Source organism: Carcharhinus amblyrhynchos, chromosome 21 (assembly GCF_965287045.1).
Source record: "Carcharhinus amblyrhynchos chromosome 21, sCarAmb.v2.hapA, whole genome shotgun sequence".
Lineage (NCBI taxonomy): Eukaryota > Metazoa > Chordata > Chondrichthyes > Carcharhiniformes > Carcharhinidae > Carcharhinus > Carcharhinus amblyrhynchos.
The window spans coordinates 37638451-37656654 of NC_137344.1; the positions used below are offsets into that span (position 1 = coordinate 37638451).

General features: G+C 41.9%; 1 protein-coding gene across 1 annotated transcript in view; it reads right to left on the reverse strand.

Annotated features, from left to right (window-relative positions):
* Positions 1–18204, reverse strand: part of tbcd (tubulin folding cofactor D) — a 240637-nt gene that overhangs the window by 93379 nt on the left and 129054 nt on the right. Inside the window, exons 15-16 of the mRNA XM_080209036.1 lie at positions 4531–4588; positions 1121–1150 (exon numbers count right to left, since the gene is read on the reverse strand). Coding sequence (XP_080065162.1) covers positions 1121–1150; positions 4531–4588 — 88 coding nt within the window. The remainder of the gene's footprint in view (positions 1–1120; positions 1151–4530; positions 4589–18204) is intronic.

Consider the following 18204-nt stretch of genomic DNA (forward strand, 5'->3'; position numbering starts at 1 on the left):
GAACTATCTGTAACTCCCAATCCCATTAAATCCCATGTACTCATCCAGAAGTCTTTTAAAAGACCCCGGCGAGTTCGCCTCTACCACCACCGATGGCAGCCGATTCCACTCACTCTCACCACCCTCTGAGTGAAAAACTTATCCCTAACATCTCCTCTGTACTTGCTTCCAAGCACCTTAAACCTGTGTCCTCTCATAGTGACCATTTCAGCCCTGGGAAATAGCCTCCGAGAATCCACCCTATCTATTCCTCTCAACATTTTATAAACCTCGATCAGGTTGCCTCTCAACCTTCGTCTCTCCAGGGAGAAGAGGCCTAGCTCCCTCAACCTATCTTCATAAGGCATGCCTCCCAATCCAGGCAACATCCTTGCAAATCTCCTCTGCACCCTCTCAATAGCTTCCACATCCTTCCTGTAGTGAGGCGACCAGAACTGCGCACAGTACTCCAAGTGGGGTCTGACAAGGGTCTTATAAAGTTGCAGCATTACCTCCCGACTCCTAAACTCAATCCCTCGATTAATGAAGGCCAGTACACCATACGCCTTCTTGACCACATCCTCCACCTGCGAGACCGATTTAAGAGTCCTATGGACCCGGACCCCAAGATCCTTCTGCTCCTCAATACTGCTAAGACTCCTACCCTTGATATTGTACTCCTTCAACCCATTGGTCCTGCCAAAATGGACCACTACACATTTATCCGCATTGAAGTCCATCTGCCACTTCTCCACCCAGTCTTGCATCCTATCTACGAACCTGACTACGTTCGCAGTGAGGAAAAGCTGAAATCTCCCCAAAACAAATCCCGTGATGGCTTTAGCGCAAGTTAGAGACCACAAAAGGATTTGCACCCACAGCGAAGGGGCCCTGAAAATTGTAGCCCCCCCCCGCCAACAAATACACACACACACAACCAAGTCTTCAGCATTGCCTATTTTCTAACAGAGCCCACCAAGGAATTTTAGATCATCACTTCCAAGTTTGAAATTTGACAAACTCTTCACTATCTGGCACTCATACTTCCTCAAAAATCTCCCTGTATATCTTGCAATTCTTCTAACACACATTTTTTAATCGTTTACAATATTTAAACTAAATATGGCATGTGAAACTGTACCTGTCTTCCAACGTTCTCCTGGAAAGCAGCCTGCAGTAAAAAGTATCAGAAAAATAATGGCTATGATATTGCATTAAGTCATAATGAACATCAGTTTAATACTGGAAATATACATGTCAGCATGTTAATCTTTATGATAAGCGTTCTAATCACTAATAAGTCTATCAAGTTGAAGAACCTTACAAGTAAACTAAGTCAACCAAATGACTTGGGGAGTACAAAATGAGTAAATTTTTTCATCACAAACAGAAAATGTAATCAATTTCAGATGTCTAGGCCTTCTTCACTTGTATTATTGAGAGCCGATGCAGACCCATGGGCCAAATGGCCTCCTTCTGCACTATAACATTACCTTGATACCTGATTGAGTTGGCTGGAAGAAACGAACATTTAAAAAGATGCCAGGCTGATCAGACTTTTATGGATTCTCTATGCCCATCAGTATCCACATCTGAAAATGGAGGTAGAAATACCTCTCTTTGATAGATTCTTAATGCTGTTTGAGCATCCTATTCTCAAGGAAACTCTGAGAGCAGCTCTGCTCTTGAAATATACAACATGCATGGAATAAAACATACCAACAAGTTTAAGAGAAACTGTTACCTGATTGGTTGCACCTTTCAAATTGCAATTATCCATTTGTTCAGGCTCTATACCTACTTTGCAAGGAGAATGAGCAACTGTCTTCACAATTACTGGGTCTATAGAGAAATAGATGCTCTTCAATGTTACCTGATGCAAGGTCACCTGCAGTTACCAATTAACACAGGCCTGGCTCATGCAGAGACAATAGTGATGAGCTGTGGCCTGAAACCTAGGTGCATTTACTTTTGGGCATACTGCAATCCTGACTGACGAGGATAATACCATGATGCAGCAAATGGAAAGTAAATACTAATGCACCATCTTGGCCACTTTAGAAACCCTCAAACAGAAGGCTGGGCTGCTCTGCCACTGTACCGTCCACTTTCGTGTGCAAATCTTGTGGCAGTCTAAAATTTAAAGTGTTTAAATTTTGCTTTAAATAACATGAGGAACTATATTGTCAGTAAACATCACTGACGAATCGTATTACATGTCCTCTTTCTATTCACCTATATTACATGAATGATGTAAATGATTAAAAAGGTAAAGTGGTTCACACTGAATTGGAAAGCCAAGCATCAAACTCACAAATACATGTTTTCCTAATTCCATTCTAATTCCATTCAGAGGTTTTTAGGATATTAATAGTCAAAACCAACTAAGTTATAATTCAGGCTCATAAGCAACTGTACTTCCAAATTATGATTAGCCTTCTTCTGTAGAGCAAGTATTTACCTGGCATTTCCATTTTGTTTTATTCGCCACATATTGTCCTTATGCTTATCAAAGCAAGGAAAAAATAAGAATAAATTTGTTTTCATACTTAATCATCTTTCATTCAGCTACAGAGAGCATTTGAGTCAATCTGAGCTTGTCTGTAAAATTCATTATATTTTATGCCCTTCTGTTGATTGCATCACCTTTCATTCTCCTCCCATTTCCTCCTTGATTCTCTCACTTCCTCTACTCCATCATTGTTATAGTCATTGTGCCTTGTGTTCACTCAAAATATCTGTTTCTTCCCTCTCTTCATTACCATCGACTGGATCCTACATTCTCAAACACTGAGTTATGGCATTCCACTGGGAGGTAAAACTAGTCATGATGTGGATATGCCGGCGTTGGACTGGGGTAAACACAGTAAAAAGTCTGACAACACCAGGTTTCAGTCCAACCAATTTATTTGATAGTAAATTCACTAGCTTTCGGGTTAGCCCCTTCGTCAGGTGAATGGAGAGTTCTGGCCTCAGACACAGCATATAAAGCACAGACAGTTTACAGATTACTGATTAGAATGCGAATCTTTACACCTAACCTGCTTTACACCTAAAACTAGCACAGCCTTCTCCCCATGTAGAATCTTACTGTGTAATCATAGGGTAGAAATTGAGCAGCTTCATATTTTCCTATCAAAGTTCTGTTATATCCAGGAATCCCCACTGCAGTCGGTGCATTGAAACTGCAACCTAGACCATTTGATAAATGTTTAAATAAACTGCAACATTTGCAGCACGATGTACAATTAAACTTATGGACAGACAGACGCATGTATACTTCTATCCTCTTCAAGTAATCATTTAAAAGTGGAACAGGTGCTCAGCTTGGTTATGAGTCATGCTTTCCTAAGCATTAACTTAAAACAACCTGGACAATCAGAAGAAAGAATCGTGGATTAAGAAATGAGTTTCATTAAGGTGGGGCTGAAACTACAACAAGTACCAGTGGATTAACAGGGTAAACTTGACCTGCAGTACTGAACCCAAAGGGAAAAAAATGTACAAAATTAAACCAATATTTCAGGAGGAGTTTTATGAAATTCAACAAGTAAAACAATGAAAGCAAAACATTTTCTATGGTATAAAAATAAAATGTGGAAATGCTTTTCTATTTAACGCTGCATTCTCCACTCCTGCTTTTATCACACAGCTACAGAATGCTCCAGCAAGTTACTCTCTCAGGGTAGGGGAATTGGAAGCTAGAGAGCATAGGTTTAAGGTCAGAGGGGAAGATTCAACAGGGACTGGGGGACAATTTCTTCATGAGGATGGTGCGTATTTAGAATGAGCTGCCAGAGAGTGTGACTGAGGCAGCTACAATGGCAACATTTAAAAAGCATTTGGATAAATATATGGATAGGAAAGGATGGGAGGGATATGGGCCAAACGTGGTTAAATGGGACTAGCTGGGAGGGCACCATAGTTGGCATGGATCAGTTGGACCAAAGGGCGTGTTTCCGTGGTGTGGCTGTATGACTCCACAGCATCATTCCCACTTGTGAAAAAGATGCTGGGTTAACTAATCTATTTAAAGTAACCGAAGTCTGGTTCATGTAGAACAGCTTAGGTTATATGATGCAAGGGGAAATAAGGCAGTTTGCAACATGTGAGCTGAGCAGGGATATCTGTTTAGAACTTCTACAACAAACACACCATTAGATCGAATAAGAAATCAGTCTTCACTAGTTGCTTTCTATAACATTACTTAACATTAAAATGATTTCAAAAGGCTTAGGTTCTTCTAAATAACATGCTTCAGAAACCAAAATGGTCTAATGATTTGACTGTGTACTTTACGAATGAGAAGGTGCCTTCAATTTTATGATGTCATTCAAATGAAAGCTTTGTCCATAATGCTTTTGCAAACTGTTCAGTGTCACATTGCAACTATGTAGCCAATTGTGTTACATTTTGTAGTACAACATTAGGTTGTATTAATACAGTAAAATGAAATATAATGAGAGGATATCGATCATAGTCACCCTTTATTAACAGACGATAACATCATTCACCTATGCCACTTGGACATGGTGTGTGCTAAACACTTACCGAGGCAGCCCTTCGGCAGTTAACATTCCGATCAAATACTGCTGTTATTACCAACGAACTAAAGAGGAGCAATTATAAAAAATGTGAATTAGATAATGCCTTTCAATACAGACAACCTTTTTTTGTAACAGTTATTTCCAGGAACCACACACATCCAGCAACAAGATTATGCTTCAATGTTTTCCACCATTATGTAATTCTTTTAAAATATACATTAAACCATTTGAATAAGACAATGCATGCACAGAACAATACCACCCAATCAGAAAGATTTAGAACTGAATATCAAGCCGATTCTGTACAAGATTTTTATCCCCTTTTTAAAGAAACTTGCCGCAGAGATCCTGACCTCGAGAATAAGTCAAATCACTGACATAATTTCCAAGCAATCTCTCAAAGTTAGGTTAGTTTTCAACATAAAGACAAAAGCAAAATACAGCAGATGCTAGGAATCTAAAATACTGGAAATATTCAGCAGACCGGGCAACATCTTGGAAAAGAGAACCAGGGTTAATTTTTCAGGTTGCTGACCTTTCATCAGAACTGGAAAAAGTTAGTTATGACAGGTTTTAAGCAAGGACAGAAGCAGAGAGGGGATGGGGTCAGGGGCAGGGGAGAACATGGGGAAGTCTAATAGGGTGAAAAGCATGAGAGATTAAATGACAAAAGAAATGACAATGCTTAGCAGAAAGAAATGGTAATGCGACAAATAAAGGAACAAAATGGAGGGTCAGTTGGCTAGAAAGGAATGTTGTGTATCCAAAGTGTGGAAAATAGCATAAAGAAAGAAGTCGAGGATGGAGAAGGTTAGAAAATTGTTGCATGGGGGTGAATCGTGTTTGTTGAAGGGGTGCAAGAGGTCAATCCACACTACTGCGCAGTTCACTGACTTACACATGCCAAATAAAGCAGATCATGATCAACAGAGGCCAACCAGCAGAAGGCCAGCAAACTAGTTGAGGGAAGGATGGGCTACAGAACCCAGGGAGGATCATTCAGCAGGAGAAGCTGTGAACTTAAAGTCAGATATGACAATCCTTTCATATTTCTCCTATAGGTGAAATCTGTGCAGCTCGAGACAGCAACATGAGGGTGATGTTAAACTTTGAGGAGGAGGAGGAGGAGAAAAATTCAGAGGGTATACTGTCACATCCTTGCACAGATACAAGCACTTTCGTGGATATGTGCAACTGGACTGTAAAGGATTCACACAGTGCAAGCACTTCACAGTCACAAGGTCAGTTCCCAGATACTGCGATATTGCAAACCTCTAGCCCTTGGAGTAATGCCAATGATGACCAAGTTGCTGAGCCCTAGGCTGATGATGAGCTTCTGAGTCATCAGAGTCATCTGAGTCATCTGTGGAAGATGTTGGACATACAGGTATGTGGAGGTATGGTGGAGATTGCAGAGAGTTGTACATACTGGTATAGACAGTGGAGGAGCCCATCTAGTGCACGAGCAATGTGATCACCTGCTCTTCAGAATACACAGCTTCCTCCATTGAGAGACTGGTGACTTATGGAGCACCAAACCCAGCAACCCACTGATGAGATACTGGATATGCATTCTGACCTGCATTTCATCACCTTGTAACTGATTTCCAGTCCTCAGAGTCATAGTGGGGACAATGCACGTGGATTCAGAATCAGGTCATGCTACTTCTCAAAAAAGCAGGGTGAGCCAAATAGATCTTATGGTACTGGATGAGCAGCTGCTGTCACTCTCGGGAAAACGCCTCTCATGGTAATTCTGATGGGCCTCTCCTGCATTTCTCTGCCACTGGTACAAATACCTCAGAGTAAGGTTGTCTGCCAGTCACCCCAGGCAAAGTGGCATAAGGATCAGCAACCTGCATCCAGCATAGGTCGTGGTGAGGGAGGAGCAACATGATGTAGCACCCACAAAAAAAATCACTCTTGTTTGTTCCTTCACCACTGGAACACGCATTGGCAGCTTCGATGAGCAGGGGAGAGACAAAGAAGAGGTCAGCACAGCAAAGATGGTTTTGTGCGGTCGATTCCACATTAGGTAAATCTTCGCCTTATTAGAGGCTCGCACATCTCTCTGACATCACAAAGCCTGCTGTGCACAGCCTTCACAGCAGACTGGCAAGATTTACCACCATCATAATCAGATTGGTTTTCAGACTTCTCATCATTAGAGGATGTGGCTCACTCCATTTTAGCCTCCCCTGACAGACTCTCCTGACTCTCTGGAGTGCCACATTGTGTATACGCAACATAATGAGCGACACACAAGAGGAAGGACATGCAGCGTGCACCTGAACAATCCAAAACATGGAATACTTATTTTCAGCAGACCAATGGCCTGCGTGATGTTCGCCCTGGTGGATGCAAATGTCTGTTTGGGATTATAAGTCATCTCTTGAGCAAGCATCTGTTGTCTCTCAGAAGCTTGCCATCTAAAGGTTCTGGCAGAACACTCTTGACACCTGGGAGTGCCTAAGTATGTATGAATAATGGCTGCACCCAGGATACTGTGCACACACATCTGCATAATGGGGTCTCCTTTGGACCGTATTATGAGGACTGTGATTTCCAGGTCCTACGCTGCAGTCTACAAGCTTCAGTTTAGCACTGTCTATTGGTCCCTTCCCTGTTGGTGTCTCCTTTTACAGAGTGAAAAAGATAAATGAATGCATTTAAAGCACATGCAGACTCTCCCACCTTCACCAGCAGACTTTTTTTGCTGAATGTAGCCATAGACCCACTTGCAGCCTTTCTATCCACCCTTGCACTAGTTCTTCATACCTGGCATAACTCACTCCAAATATTTTTCTTGCGCATCCAGCAAAAGACGATGTGGACAATGTGAAATGTAAGTCTATGGCTTGTTAACAAGCTGAATTGAAGTTTAATTAGTTTTTTTGAAAGGACGGTGAGGCTAGTAGTCAGGCATACAGCTGACTTCTGTATTATTAAATACCAGAGTGATGACATTGGGTTGGCATGCTATGTTATCACGCTTGATTTTATACAAGTGCAGAGGAAGTAGTGTGAATTTGTAAACATAAAACTCACCTCCTGGTTAAGGACAGTTGTAAATACTATATACAAAGTTGCCAGCAGCTAGCTTATTCTCTGAATTATCGTCACAAACTGCTATAAAACCACATTGGACCAAATGGTTAGGGTTAAGGTTACCAGCAAAACAGATTCCATGAAAATGATTTGATTTGCAAGGCTTTTTAGTGTGACAACAGTTTAATTTTAAGGGCTTTTCTGGCACCAAAGTTCACAATTTGGTTAATAACCCTAAAACTCTGTTAGAAGCTTAGTTGCTAAACTGGTTGTAAAACGATGGACTCAGCAGCGGCTGGTTGGCTTAGAGACATTTCACAGACTTTATCCCCCCTAAATATTATTATTAACTCCTACTCCTGGGTAGTCTTCAGCTTTTTTTTATTCATTCGTGAGACATAGACGTCGCTGGCTGACCAGCATTTATTGCCCATCACTAGTTGCCCTTGGCTAGGTCTGCTGCTATTTTACCTAATCCTGAACACCTTTCATCCCAAGCCCAACCAAAAGCTTTGAAAGCCTTTGAACCCTCTGTGAGAGGAAATGTCTACACACCTGAGTTTTAAATGACCTCTTACATGGTGCTTTATCTTATGGCTATGTCCTGTTGTTATAGACTCTCTCCCACTAGTGAAAATATTTCAGCAAGAATGATGTCTGAAAATTCCAGTGCTGTCCACCTTCATTTCCCCCCTCTGATGCACTTCCAAAATTCTGCCCATGAATTCTGCTTCTCTCCCCACAAATATTACCTAACCCACTGAATATTTTCTGTTTTCTATTTCAGTTTTGCGGCATCTGCAGTATTTTGATTTCAGATAAGGAAAAGTTTTATTTGCTTCTTTTCAACTTCTGATGGTCTAGCTTCTCTTTCTAATTAGCTGGCACTGTTAATGGTTCCTTCTCCTCCGACACTGTGCCTCGTGTCCCTTTTCAAACCTGCCATTGTCAACTCAAACATGTCATAAAACACTATCTTTCAATCCTCGCAATACATTTCCCCAGGTATTGGACATATAAAAAAAGCATCTCTTCTATAATCCAAAGCCTTATGAGCGGGATATGCTTAACATTACATTAACTCCTAAAAAATTGCCTTAATGTTACATTGCCCCTTTACAAAATCAAACTTGGTTCCAAATGAAGCATTTGGTTCCTCTTTAGTGGTGCAGCAACATGTTTCAACTTGTTATCCGGGTTGCAGGACTTGTTCAGCAACAGGTGAACAGATGTAAGAACTGTTGTTTCTGTATTTCTCAAACACCAAGAGTGGATTTCCACTTGATTCGCTTTGTTTTCTGGGAAACCTATCACTTACAAATAGCAAATATGAAATATCAGGTTGTTTACTTGGGTGTAAAGTCATAAAAAAAATTTGGGTATGGCCATAGGTGTAGAATGTTGAATTTCCAACTCAAGGGTGTCAAAAGTTCAAACAAGGAAACACCCATTTTCATTTAACTGGTTTTGAGAGTTCCTGGCCAAGCATGACAACTACACCATAAAATGACAACTGCATGGTAGGCTTATATGAAGTGGGCCAAGTTTTGCTGTAGCAAGACATCCTTTAAATTGCCACTGCATGTTCAGCTTTCATATTTTTACAGTGACGGGCTGCTGAAAGTCGCAGCATAAGAACAGATATTCCTAGACCCACGCGAACAGGGCAAGTGGCTGTTCAACTATGAGTCAGATTGAAGGATTGTGAAATCAGCATCACAAAAAGGAAGTGTAAACCAGGATGGGTGAATTGAATGCCAAATCAGGTACAGAAAGAGAAAGATTGAAAAGTTGGATTAAAAGGGGGCACAATAAACCAGAAATTTCATGATTTTAACATTACTAACAAATAAAACATGAAGAAATTAGACACCACTTTTCAGTACCAGGGTTAACTGTCATGAATTAACATTTATCACATTGGTAAATGGGCAATTAAACCTAAATGACCTCTAACTTTCTGTGGCAAGTTTAGTTTCTATCTAATGTGCAATCAATGCAAATCATGCTATTCTCAACCTTTTGGCTAAGATCAAGCGTACTTTTGGCATCCTGCACTTGGTTGAAGTCATGAGGTTACACTGAGGCCATTTTTGAAGCAATTTTTTAAAAGCGGCATCGAGGTCTTTTAGCTGAGATGCAAATTAAGATCAAGCCTTGGAGAAGGTGCAATGCTTCCTCCAATCAGTTTGGATCATGTCGCTCAAGCCCAAGACAGGAAGTGGGATGCCTGTCTTATCAGCTTGGATCTGGAATGTCTCACTTGCTGAGACATTGAATTGGATATATAAAAACATCATTCTGTTCAGTGCATCTCAATGGAGGGAGATAAGGAAATGTTGTTTTCACGAAGTTAATAGTGGACCAGCAACTCCTCAGAAAGCAACTCCTATACTTTTTGAATTCAACCACATTTCAACGCCTCAGAGTTATAAAGATTTACAGCATGGAAACAGGCCCTTCAGCCCAATTTGTCAATACTGCCCCTTTTTTTAAACCCCTAAGCGACTTGCAATTGCCCGCATTTGGCCCATGTCCTTCTATACCCATCTTATCCATGTAACTGTCTAAATGCTTTTTGAAAGACAAAATTGTACTCACCACTATTGTACTACTGTACAAATTGTACTACTACCTCTAGCAGCTTGTTCCAGACATTCACCATCCTCTGTGTGAAAAAAAATGCCACCTCTGGACCCTTTTGTAGCTCTCCCCTCTCACCTTAAATCTATGTCCTCTAGTTTTAGACTCCCCTACCTTTGGAAAAATACATTGACTATCTAGCTGATCTATGCCTCTCATTATTTTATAGACCTCTATAAAACCACCCCTCAGCCTCACACACTCCAGAGAAAAATGTCCCAGTCTATCCAGCCTCTCCTTATAACTCAAACCATCAAGTCCTGGTAGCATCCTAGTAAATCTTTTCTGCACTCTTTCTAGTTTAATAATATGTTCTATAACAGGGTGACCAGAACTATACAGTTTTTCAAATGTGACCTTACCAATGTCTTATCCAACATCAACAAGACGTCCCAACCCCTATATTCAATGCTCTGACCAATGAAACCAAGCATGCTGAATATCTTTTTCCACCACTCTGACCACCAGTGACTCCACTTTCAAGGAGCTATGAACCTGCACCCCGAGATCTCTTTGTTCTATAACTCTCCCCAACACCCTACCATTAACTGAGTAAATCCTGCCCTGGTTCAATCTACCAAAATGCATCACCTCGCATTTATCTAAATTAAACTCCATCTGCCATTTGTCAGCCCACTGGCTTAATTTATCAAGATCCCATTGCAATCCAAGATAACCTCCTTCACTGTCCACTATGCCACTAATCTTGGTGTCATCTGTGAATTTACTAACCATGCCTCCTATATTCTCATTCAAATCATTAATATGAATGACAAATAACAGTGGACCCAGCACCGATCTCTGAGGTACACTGCTGGTCACAGGTCTCCAGTTTGAAAAACAACACTCTATAACCACCCTCTGGCTTCTGTCATCAAGTCAGTTTTTTTATCCATTTAGCTATCACACCCTGGATCCTGTGAGATTTAACCTTAAGCAACAACCTACCATGTGGTACCTTGTCAAAGGCCTTGCTAAAGTCCATGTGGACAACATCAACTGCACTGCCCTCATCTACCTTCTTGGTTATCCCTTCGAAAAACTCAGTCAAATTTGTGAGACATGATTTTCTATGTTTGAACATAAGTAATGTCAATGCACTATTCCCACTAAAATCTGGCCCAATAAAAAGACACTTTGGAATTGATATGGTATTGTGGAAAGAAGGAAAACTGGATCATTAGCCCCTTTGAAAATCAACCAAAATACTGACTACCCCATGTGAATACAGTCAAGTGGATGTGATCAGTTCCTCCAAGCTATTTCTTCTTTCATCATGCTCAACCCACAATCTAGCAGTTAACCCCCCCCCACCCAAAACCCCTGCCACCAACATAATTAATGCCACCAGGATCTACAAACCAAAACTGAACTTTTCTGAACGTTATAGTGCAGCAGACAACTCTTGCGGAAACAGAATGAGGAGGCCCTTTTTTGTGCTTAAAAGTTGGTGTTTCATTTTATACTATTGTTTAAATTATTTTGGGAAATGAGTCAGGACTTTCGTAACTGTTATAACCCAGCTATGCAGAAAGTATTGCTTAGCAATTTACTGTGTTGTTTTTCAGGAGGATTAGGACATGGAAATGATCAGATTAAAGGCTTGTGGATTCAGGTATCATATGCAAGGTGACTCTTCCCAACATAGAAAGTCACCAAACGGGAACCTTCCTCAATACCAACACCTCAGAAACAGAATTTCCCACCAAAGAAAACTGGGGACGTATGTAAACTTCAGAAATTGCTAAGATGTGTCACAGCCAATGAAGTATTTTTATAGTGAAGTTAGTGCTATAATGTAGGAAACTTACTTGATCTAACTACTAATCTATGATTAATATAAGCTGTCTACCAAATAAGAAGTAGCTGAGCACTGGATGCCTGGGATTGATTCTTTTTGACCCTTAAGAGTTGCAATGAGTCTCATCTAACAATAACTGTTCTTCACAGGCAACCTTTCCTTTTGCAGGGGCAATGTATGCTGGGCTCATGCCTCGAGTTCTCTTATATGAAAGCATTGAAGAGATCTTTAGGAATCAGCTCACTTGCTAGGGAGATAGCAATATTTGTGCTCAATCCTTGCAGACCAATGGTACAAGCTTAGAACTGCTACTGATCAGTCTCATATAAGATCAAGTCTTCCCATTCAAGTGCCTTGCTGCAAGTACATAGGGTAGCAATGATGGCTGCCATTCTGAATGCCCCCAGTGTTCGTTGAAGCTTCCCCATGCATCTTGATGTCACAGCAATTCACATTCCCAAGGTGCTCCCTAATCATTGCTCTTGTGAAAACTAGACCAGAGATTACGGTCTAGTTGCTGAGGCAAGGGTGGCTGTCTTTCCCAAGTTCGATTGGAGCAATGGTCCTTCCCAGCACCTCATTCCCATTCATGTCCAGAGTTTCAGCTGGTGATCATCCTTCTGACTTACTAATTTTTTTTGCCTGTATCTACACTTCTGCTTCCGGACATAAGCCCCATGACGGAGTTGGTGAGGAAGTGACAGGAATGCCACTATGTTGTTTTTCCAGGCATGTCTGGACAGTCAGAGCGACCAGCCTGTTTCTGCAAGGCCACCCAATACGTGAAGCCCAGCAAACTTCAGAGAGCCTGAGGGTCAGAGAGACTCAAGATCTTAACTCTTCCTCTCTCCACTGATGCTGCCAAACATGCTGAGATTTTCCAGCATTTTCTGTTTCTAGTTGTTCCTCATCCCTAATTCCCTTTGAGAAAATGTGCTGATCAATTTCTAAATAATCTATTTAGAAGGCTAAAGAAATCAGGTAAATATATTTAAAACATCAATTGAATTCCTCATTTCATGTCCAAAACATAACCTTTTAAAAAGGCATCTGTAAAATCTTTCAAGGAAGTAGATCCTAATATTCGAAATGTAAAAAGATATATAGCTCAAAGCATGATCGCAAATTTCCTTGTTCTGTACACATATACAATGTTGCCTTCCAGCCAGTTTTAGTCTTAATTATTAGTTCAATACACACCCTGTTTTCTTCTAACCACAGATAACCCCAGGGGAGACGAAACTACCTAAACCTGCACGCACTGTACATACTATGTCACAATGGAAAACCAGTATTTTCACTGAGGTGACAAAATCAATGCCTTGCCCAGCAGATTACTGCTCCATTGGCTTTATATTTATCATTCATTGTCATCTAAAAAAATGAATGCAATGTGCCACTGAATGCACTTAAATGCCACCTAAAGGAATTGAGCACACAGCCAGCAGGCTCATGGTTCAAAGTTATTTTGTGATAATTTGGTTTACCCCACACAGATGGAACAGCATTTAAAATCTATCTTTTTTAAATTCAAGAGTTAAATTATGATCGTAGGTACTTGAACAGGAAGATAAAGCAATTAAAAAGGGCACCATCGATCCAATCTTATAGCACATTCTAGACAGAGTCCACAAGATAATGGCATCCTGGATAATGGTGTCTTATGCACCTTTTTATTCATTCCTCATCTCACAGAATCATTGAATGGGCAGGGTAAAGAAGGAAGTTTTTCAGCCCATCAGTGCCCTCATGTGACCTAACAGTTTCAGCTACTAGTGCGGAAACTGGAATGGCATGAACATTAGAGACTAGTTAGGAATCTACAAGTGGTGGGGCAGAATGGACTACAACCATGACATGGGGATAGGTCAGTTTATGTGCAATCTACCCGGAGGGCACCACTGCCAAGTTCTGCTGCAGTGGACTCAGAGGAGGATCTCTTTGGGGCACTCTAAGAAAATCTGATGCACATTAAACATAGAACAGTACAGCACAGTACGGCTCTTCGGCCCTCGATGTTGTGCCAAGCTTTTTCCGAAACCAAGATCAAGCTAACCCACTCCCTATCATTTTGGTGTGCTCCATGTGCTTATGCAATAACCACTTGAAAGTTCCAAAAGTGTCCGACTCCACTATCACAGCAGGTAGTCCATTCCACACCCAACCAATCCCTCAGTAAAGAACCTACCTTGTACATCCCTCCTATATCTCACACCCTGAACGTTATAGTTATGCCCCCTGATAATAGCTACATCCATCCGAGGAAACACTCTCTTAGAATGTCCACTCTATCTATCCGCCTCATCATCTTGTAAACCTCTATTAAGTCGCCTCTCATGCTCCTCCACTCTAAAGAGAAAAGCCCCAGCTCCCTCAACCTTTCCTCATAAGACCTACTCTCCAAACCAGGCAGCATCCTTGTAAGTCTCCTCTGCACTCTCTCCAATGCTTCCACATCCTTCTTATAGTGAGGTGACCAGAACTGCACACAATATTCCAAATATGGTCTCACCAAGGTCCTGTATAGTTGCAGCATAATGCCATGGCTCTTAAACTCTGACCCCCGTTAACAAACGCTAACACACCATAGGCGTTCTTCACGGCTTTATCCACTTGAGTGGCAATCTTCAGAGATCTGTGGATATGAACCCCAAGATCTCTCTGTTCCTCCACATTCCTCAGAACCCTGCCATTGACCCTGTAATCCACATTCAAATTTGTCCTACCAAAATGAATCGCCTCACACTTATCAGGGTTAAACTCCATCTGACATTTTTCAACCCAGCTCTGCATCCTATCAATGTTTCTTTGCAGCCTACAACAGCCCTCCACCTCATCCACTACTCTACCAACCTTGGTGTCATCAGCGAATTTACTGACCCACCCTTCAGCCCCCTCCTTCAAGTCATTTATAAAAATCACAAATAGCAGAGAACCCAGCACTGATCCCTGTGGTACACCGCTGGTAACTGGTCTCCAGTCTGAAAATTTTCCATCCAGCGCCACCCTTTATCTTCTATGAGATAGTCAGTTGCTTATCCAATCAGCCAAATTTCCTACTATTCCACATTTCCTTACTTTCTTCATCAGCCTACCATGGGGAACTTTATCAAGTGCCTTACTAAATTCCATGTATAAGACACCAAATACTCTACCTTCATCCGCACACTTAATTACCTCCTCAAAGAATTCAAACAAATTTGTGAGGCAAGACTTACCCTTCATGAATCCGTGTTGACTATCCTGGATTAAGCTACAGCTTTCCGAATGATCATAAATCCTATCCCTCAGGACCTTTTCCATTAGCTTATCAACCACCGAAGTACGACTAACCGGCCTATAATTACCAGGGTCATTCCTATTTCCTTTCTTGAACAGGGGAACTGCATTCCCCACTCTCCAGTCCTCTGGCACTATCCCCGTGGGCAGAGAGGACCCAAAGATCAAAGTCAAAGGCTCTCTTGCCTCCAAAGAATCGTAGGATATATCTCATCTGGCCCAGGGGACATATTGACCCTCAGGTTTTTCAAAATTGCTAATACATCTTCCCTTAGAACACCTACCTCCTCCAGCCTCTCACAGCCAATATCACACTCTCATCCTCAAAAACATGGCCCCTCTCCTTGGTGAGCACTGAAGAAAAATATTCATTCATTGCCTCTCCTATTTCTTCTGACTCCATGCACAAGTTCCCACTACTATCCTTGACTGGCCCTAACCTCAGCCTGGTCATTCTTTTATTTCTCACATAACAGTAAAAAGCCTTGGGGTTTTCTTTGATTCGACCTGCCAAGGACATCTCATGCCCCGTCCTAGCTCTCCTAAGCCCTTTTTTTAGCTAATTCCTTGCTATCTTGTAACCCTCAAGCGACCCAACTGAACCTTGTTTTCTCATAATTACACATGCTTCCTTTTTCTTCTTGACAAGACATTCAACCTCTTTTGTGAACCATGGTTCCCTCACTCGGCCATTTCCTCCTTGCCTGACAAGGACATACTTATCAAGGATACGCAGTATTTGTTTGAGATGCTTTGTATATCGGCAGATCTGTCAGAAAGCTTACAGACATTGGCTCAGTGCACGGAGAAGCCCAGCTCAATTATGTCAAGAGGGAATTGCATAGATCCTGAAGCCATCTTTTCCGCAATGTTGATGACGGGCATCTCCATGGCAGCACTACCAGACGGACCCATAACGCAGCGTCTGCTGGCTACATTCTCAGCTTTCATTAAAGCAAAGGCAGAAGCCTTCCAAAAGATCGATGTTGCAGTGGAAATTCAGAAGAGGTCAAGAGATTCTGGACTGTTGCCATCCAGGCAAAGATAGTTGTCATCTTGACTGTTGATTTCAATGCTCGACGGGGCATAGCAGACACTCGCTGCAATCCAGCAATCTGCACTACAGCAGATTGCAAGGATTTTTTTAAGCGCCGCCCTGTGCATGACAGCATTCATATATCCACCACTGCCACTGCTCCTGCTGTTCCCTATTACCTAGCCAACCAGCCCAAATTGCTACCATCCATGCTGAGAGGATGGATGAGAATTGCTTAACGGCATCCTAACAGGCAACCTACAGTTCATCTTGTAAAAATTATCAACTTTTCACCAGCCATATTCCAGCCACTGATAGTACCATGGAGGAGCACTAAACCAGGCAAGGGAACCACAAGATAGGCACTAAGAGGATACACAAGAGTCACCAGCTTTTCCATATTATTGATGTATTGCTGGGTAAAATTATTGAGTGAAGGTTTTTCCTTTGTCCTTTTTTGATTGTGTTACTCAGGGAGATGGTTTCAAGAGAATGTACACATGATGGGACCACAATGGGGTGGAGAAGTTTAAGCAAAGTCTCATCATAAGATTCCAATTACTTTGTTCAGTTGCATGCGATGGATGTGGTCTCTTCCTCCTCCTCTTGAGATGGCCTCTGGATCCCTGGAGACAGTAACTAGGCCTTCATTATTGCTAGGTTGTGCAGGACACAGCACACCTCCAGAAACAAGAAGACTCTTGAGGGTATATACCATTGAAATCACCTGAGTGATCTAAGGAGCGAAACTTTTGTTAATGGGATCGATGGTTCATTGTATGACATAGTGGGTGTGTGCATGGTTTTCACTGAAGATCCTCTAACAAGGCTTTGGGGGATGGTAGATAGAAGTCACAAGTCATGTGTGGAGGGGGTAGTCCTTGTCACAGAGCAGCCACACCAAGCTGTATTTGAACTCAATGAGAATTGCTGACTGCCTCAAGATAAAATCATCATAGGTGCCGCAAGAATAGTGGGTACTCAATGAGAGCGGCACAGTGCTTAGCACTGCTGCTCTGCAGTATCAGGGATCCAGGTTTCATTCCCAGCTTCGGTGACTGTCTGTGCTGAGTCTACACCTTCTCCCCTTGTTTGTGTGGATTTCCTCCGGGTGCTCCGGTTTCCTCCCACAGTCCGAAAGACAGCTAGGTGCATTGACCACGCTAAATTCTTCCTCAGTGTATCTGAACAAGTGACAGAGTGTGGCAACTTGAGGTTTTCACAGTAACTTCATTGTGGTGTTAACGTAAGCCTACTTGTGACACTCATAAACTGTATATGAATTTCTTGGCAGAGTCACACACCAATGCATATCAGAATAGTGGCCCTTGGGATTACTATATCAATCCCCATTGGCATGGAGTGCTCACAGAGCCTTGCACCTGTAGTAGATGGCACAAGGATGCCCACTATCCTTATGATCCCAAAATGCTATTTGATCCTGGTCTAATATCCTCAAGGAGCAGAGGATGGAGTCCCCTCTCTTGTAGAGCACTTCTATTGCCTCCATAATACTCCTTGCACTGAAACTGGTTGATGCTGCCTACTCTTGTCTGGAAGGCTACCTCAGCACGTTATTGAGAAGGCTACTTTGAGGCACCTGGTTATCTTGAAGGAGATGGAACAATTCTGTACTCCCTCATTTGTGAAGCAAATTTTCCTGAGGCACTGCTCCTGGCTCATGGCAATGTAGGAATGGTGCTTCTAAAAGACTCTGTCAGGATATGGAATTTCTAAGGAGAACTCTCTGTCTCTCCCTTGCCTACCTTCCCCTGCATGTCCTGCTCCTGTTGTAGAGCAAGTGGCACCACAACATCTGTCCCCATGCCTATGCAAGGCAATGTAATTTTGTCCCTCTCGGTAGTGAGGAG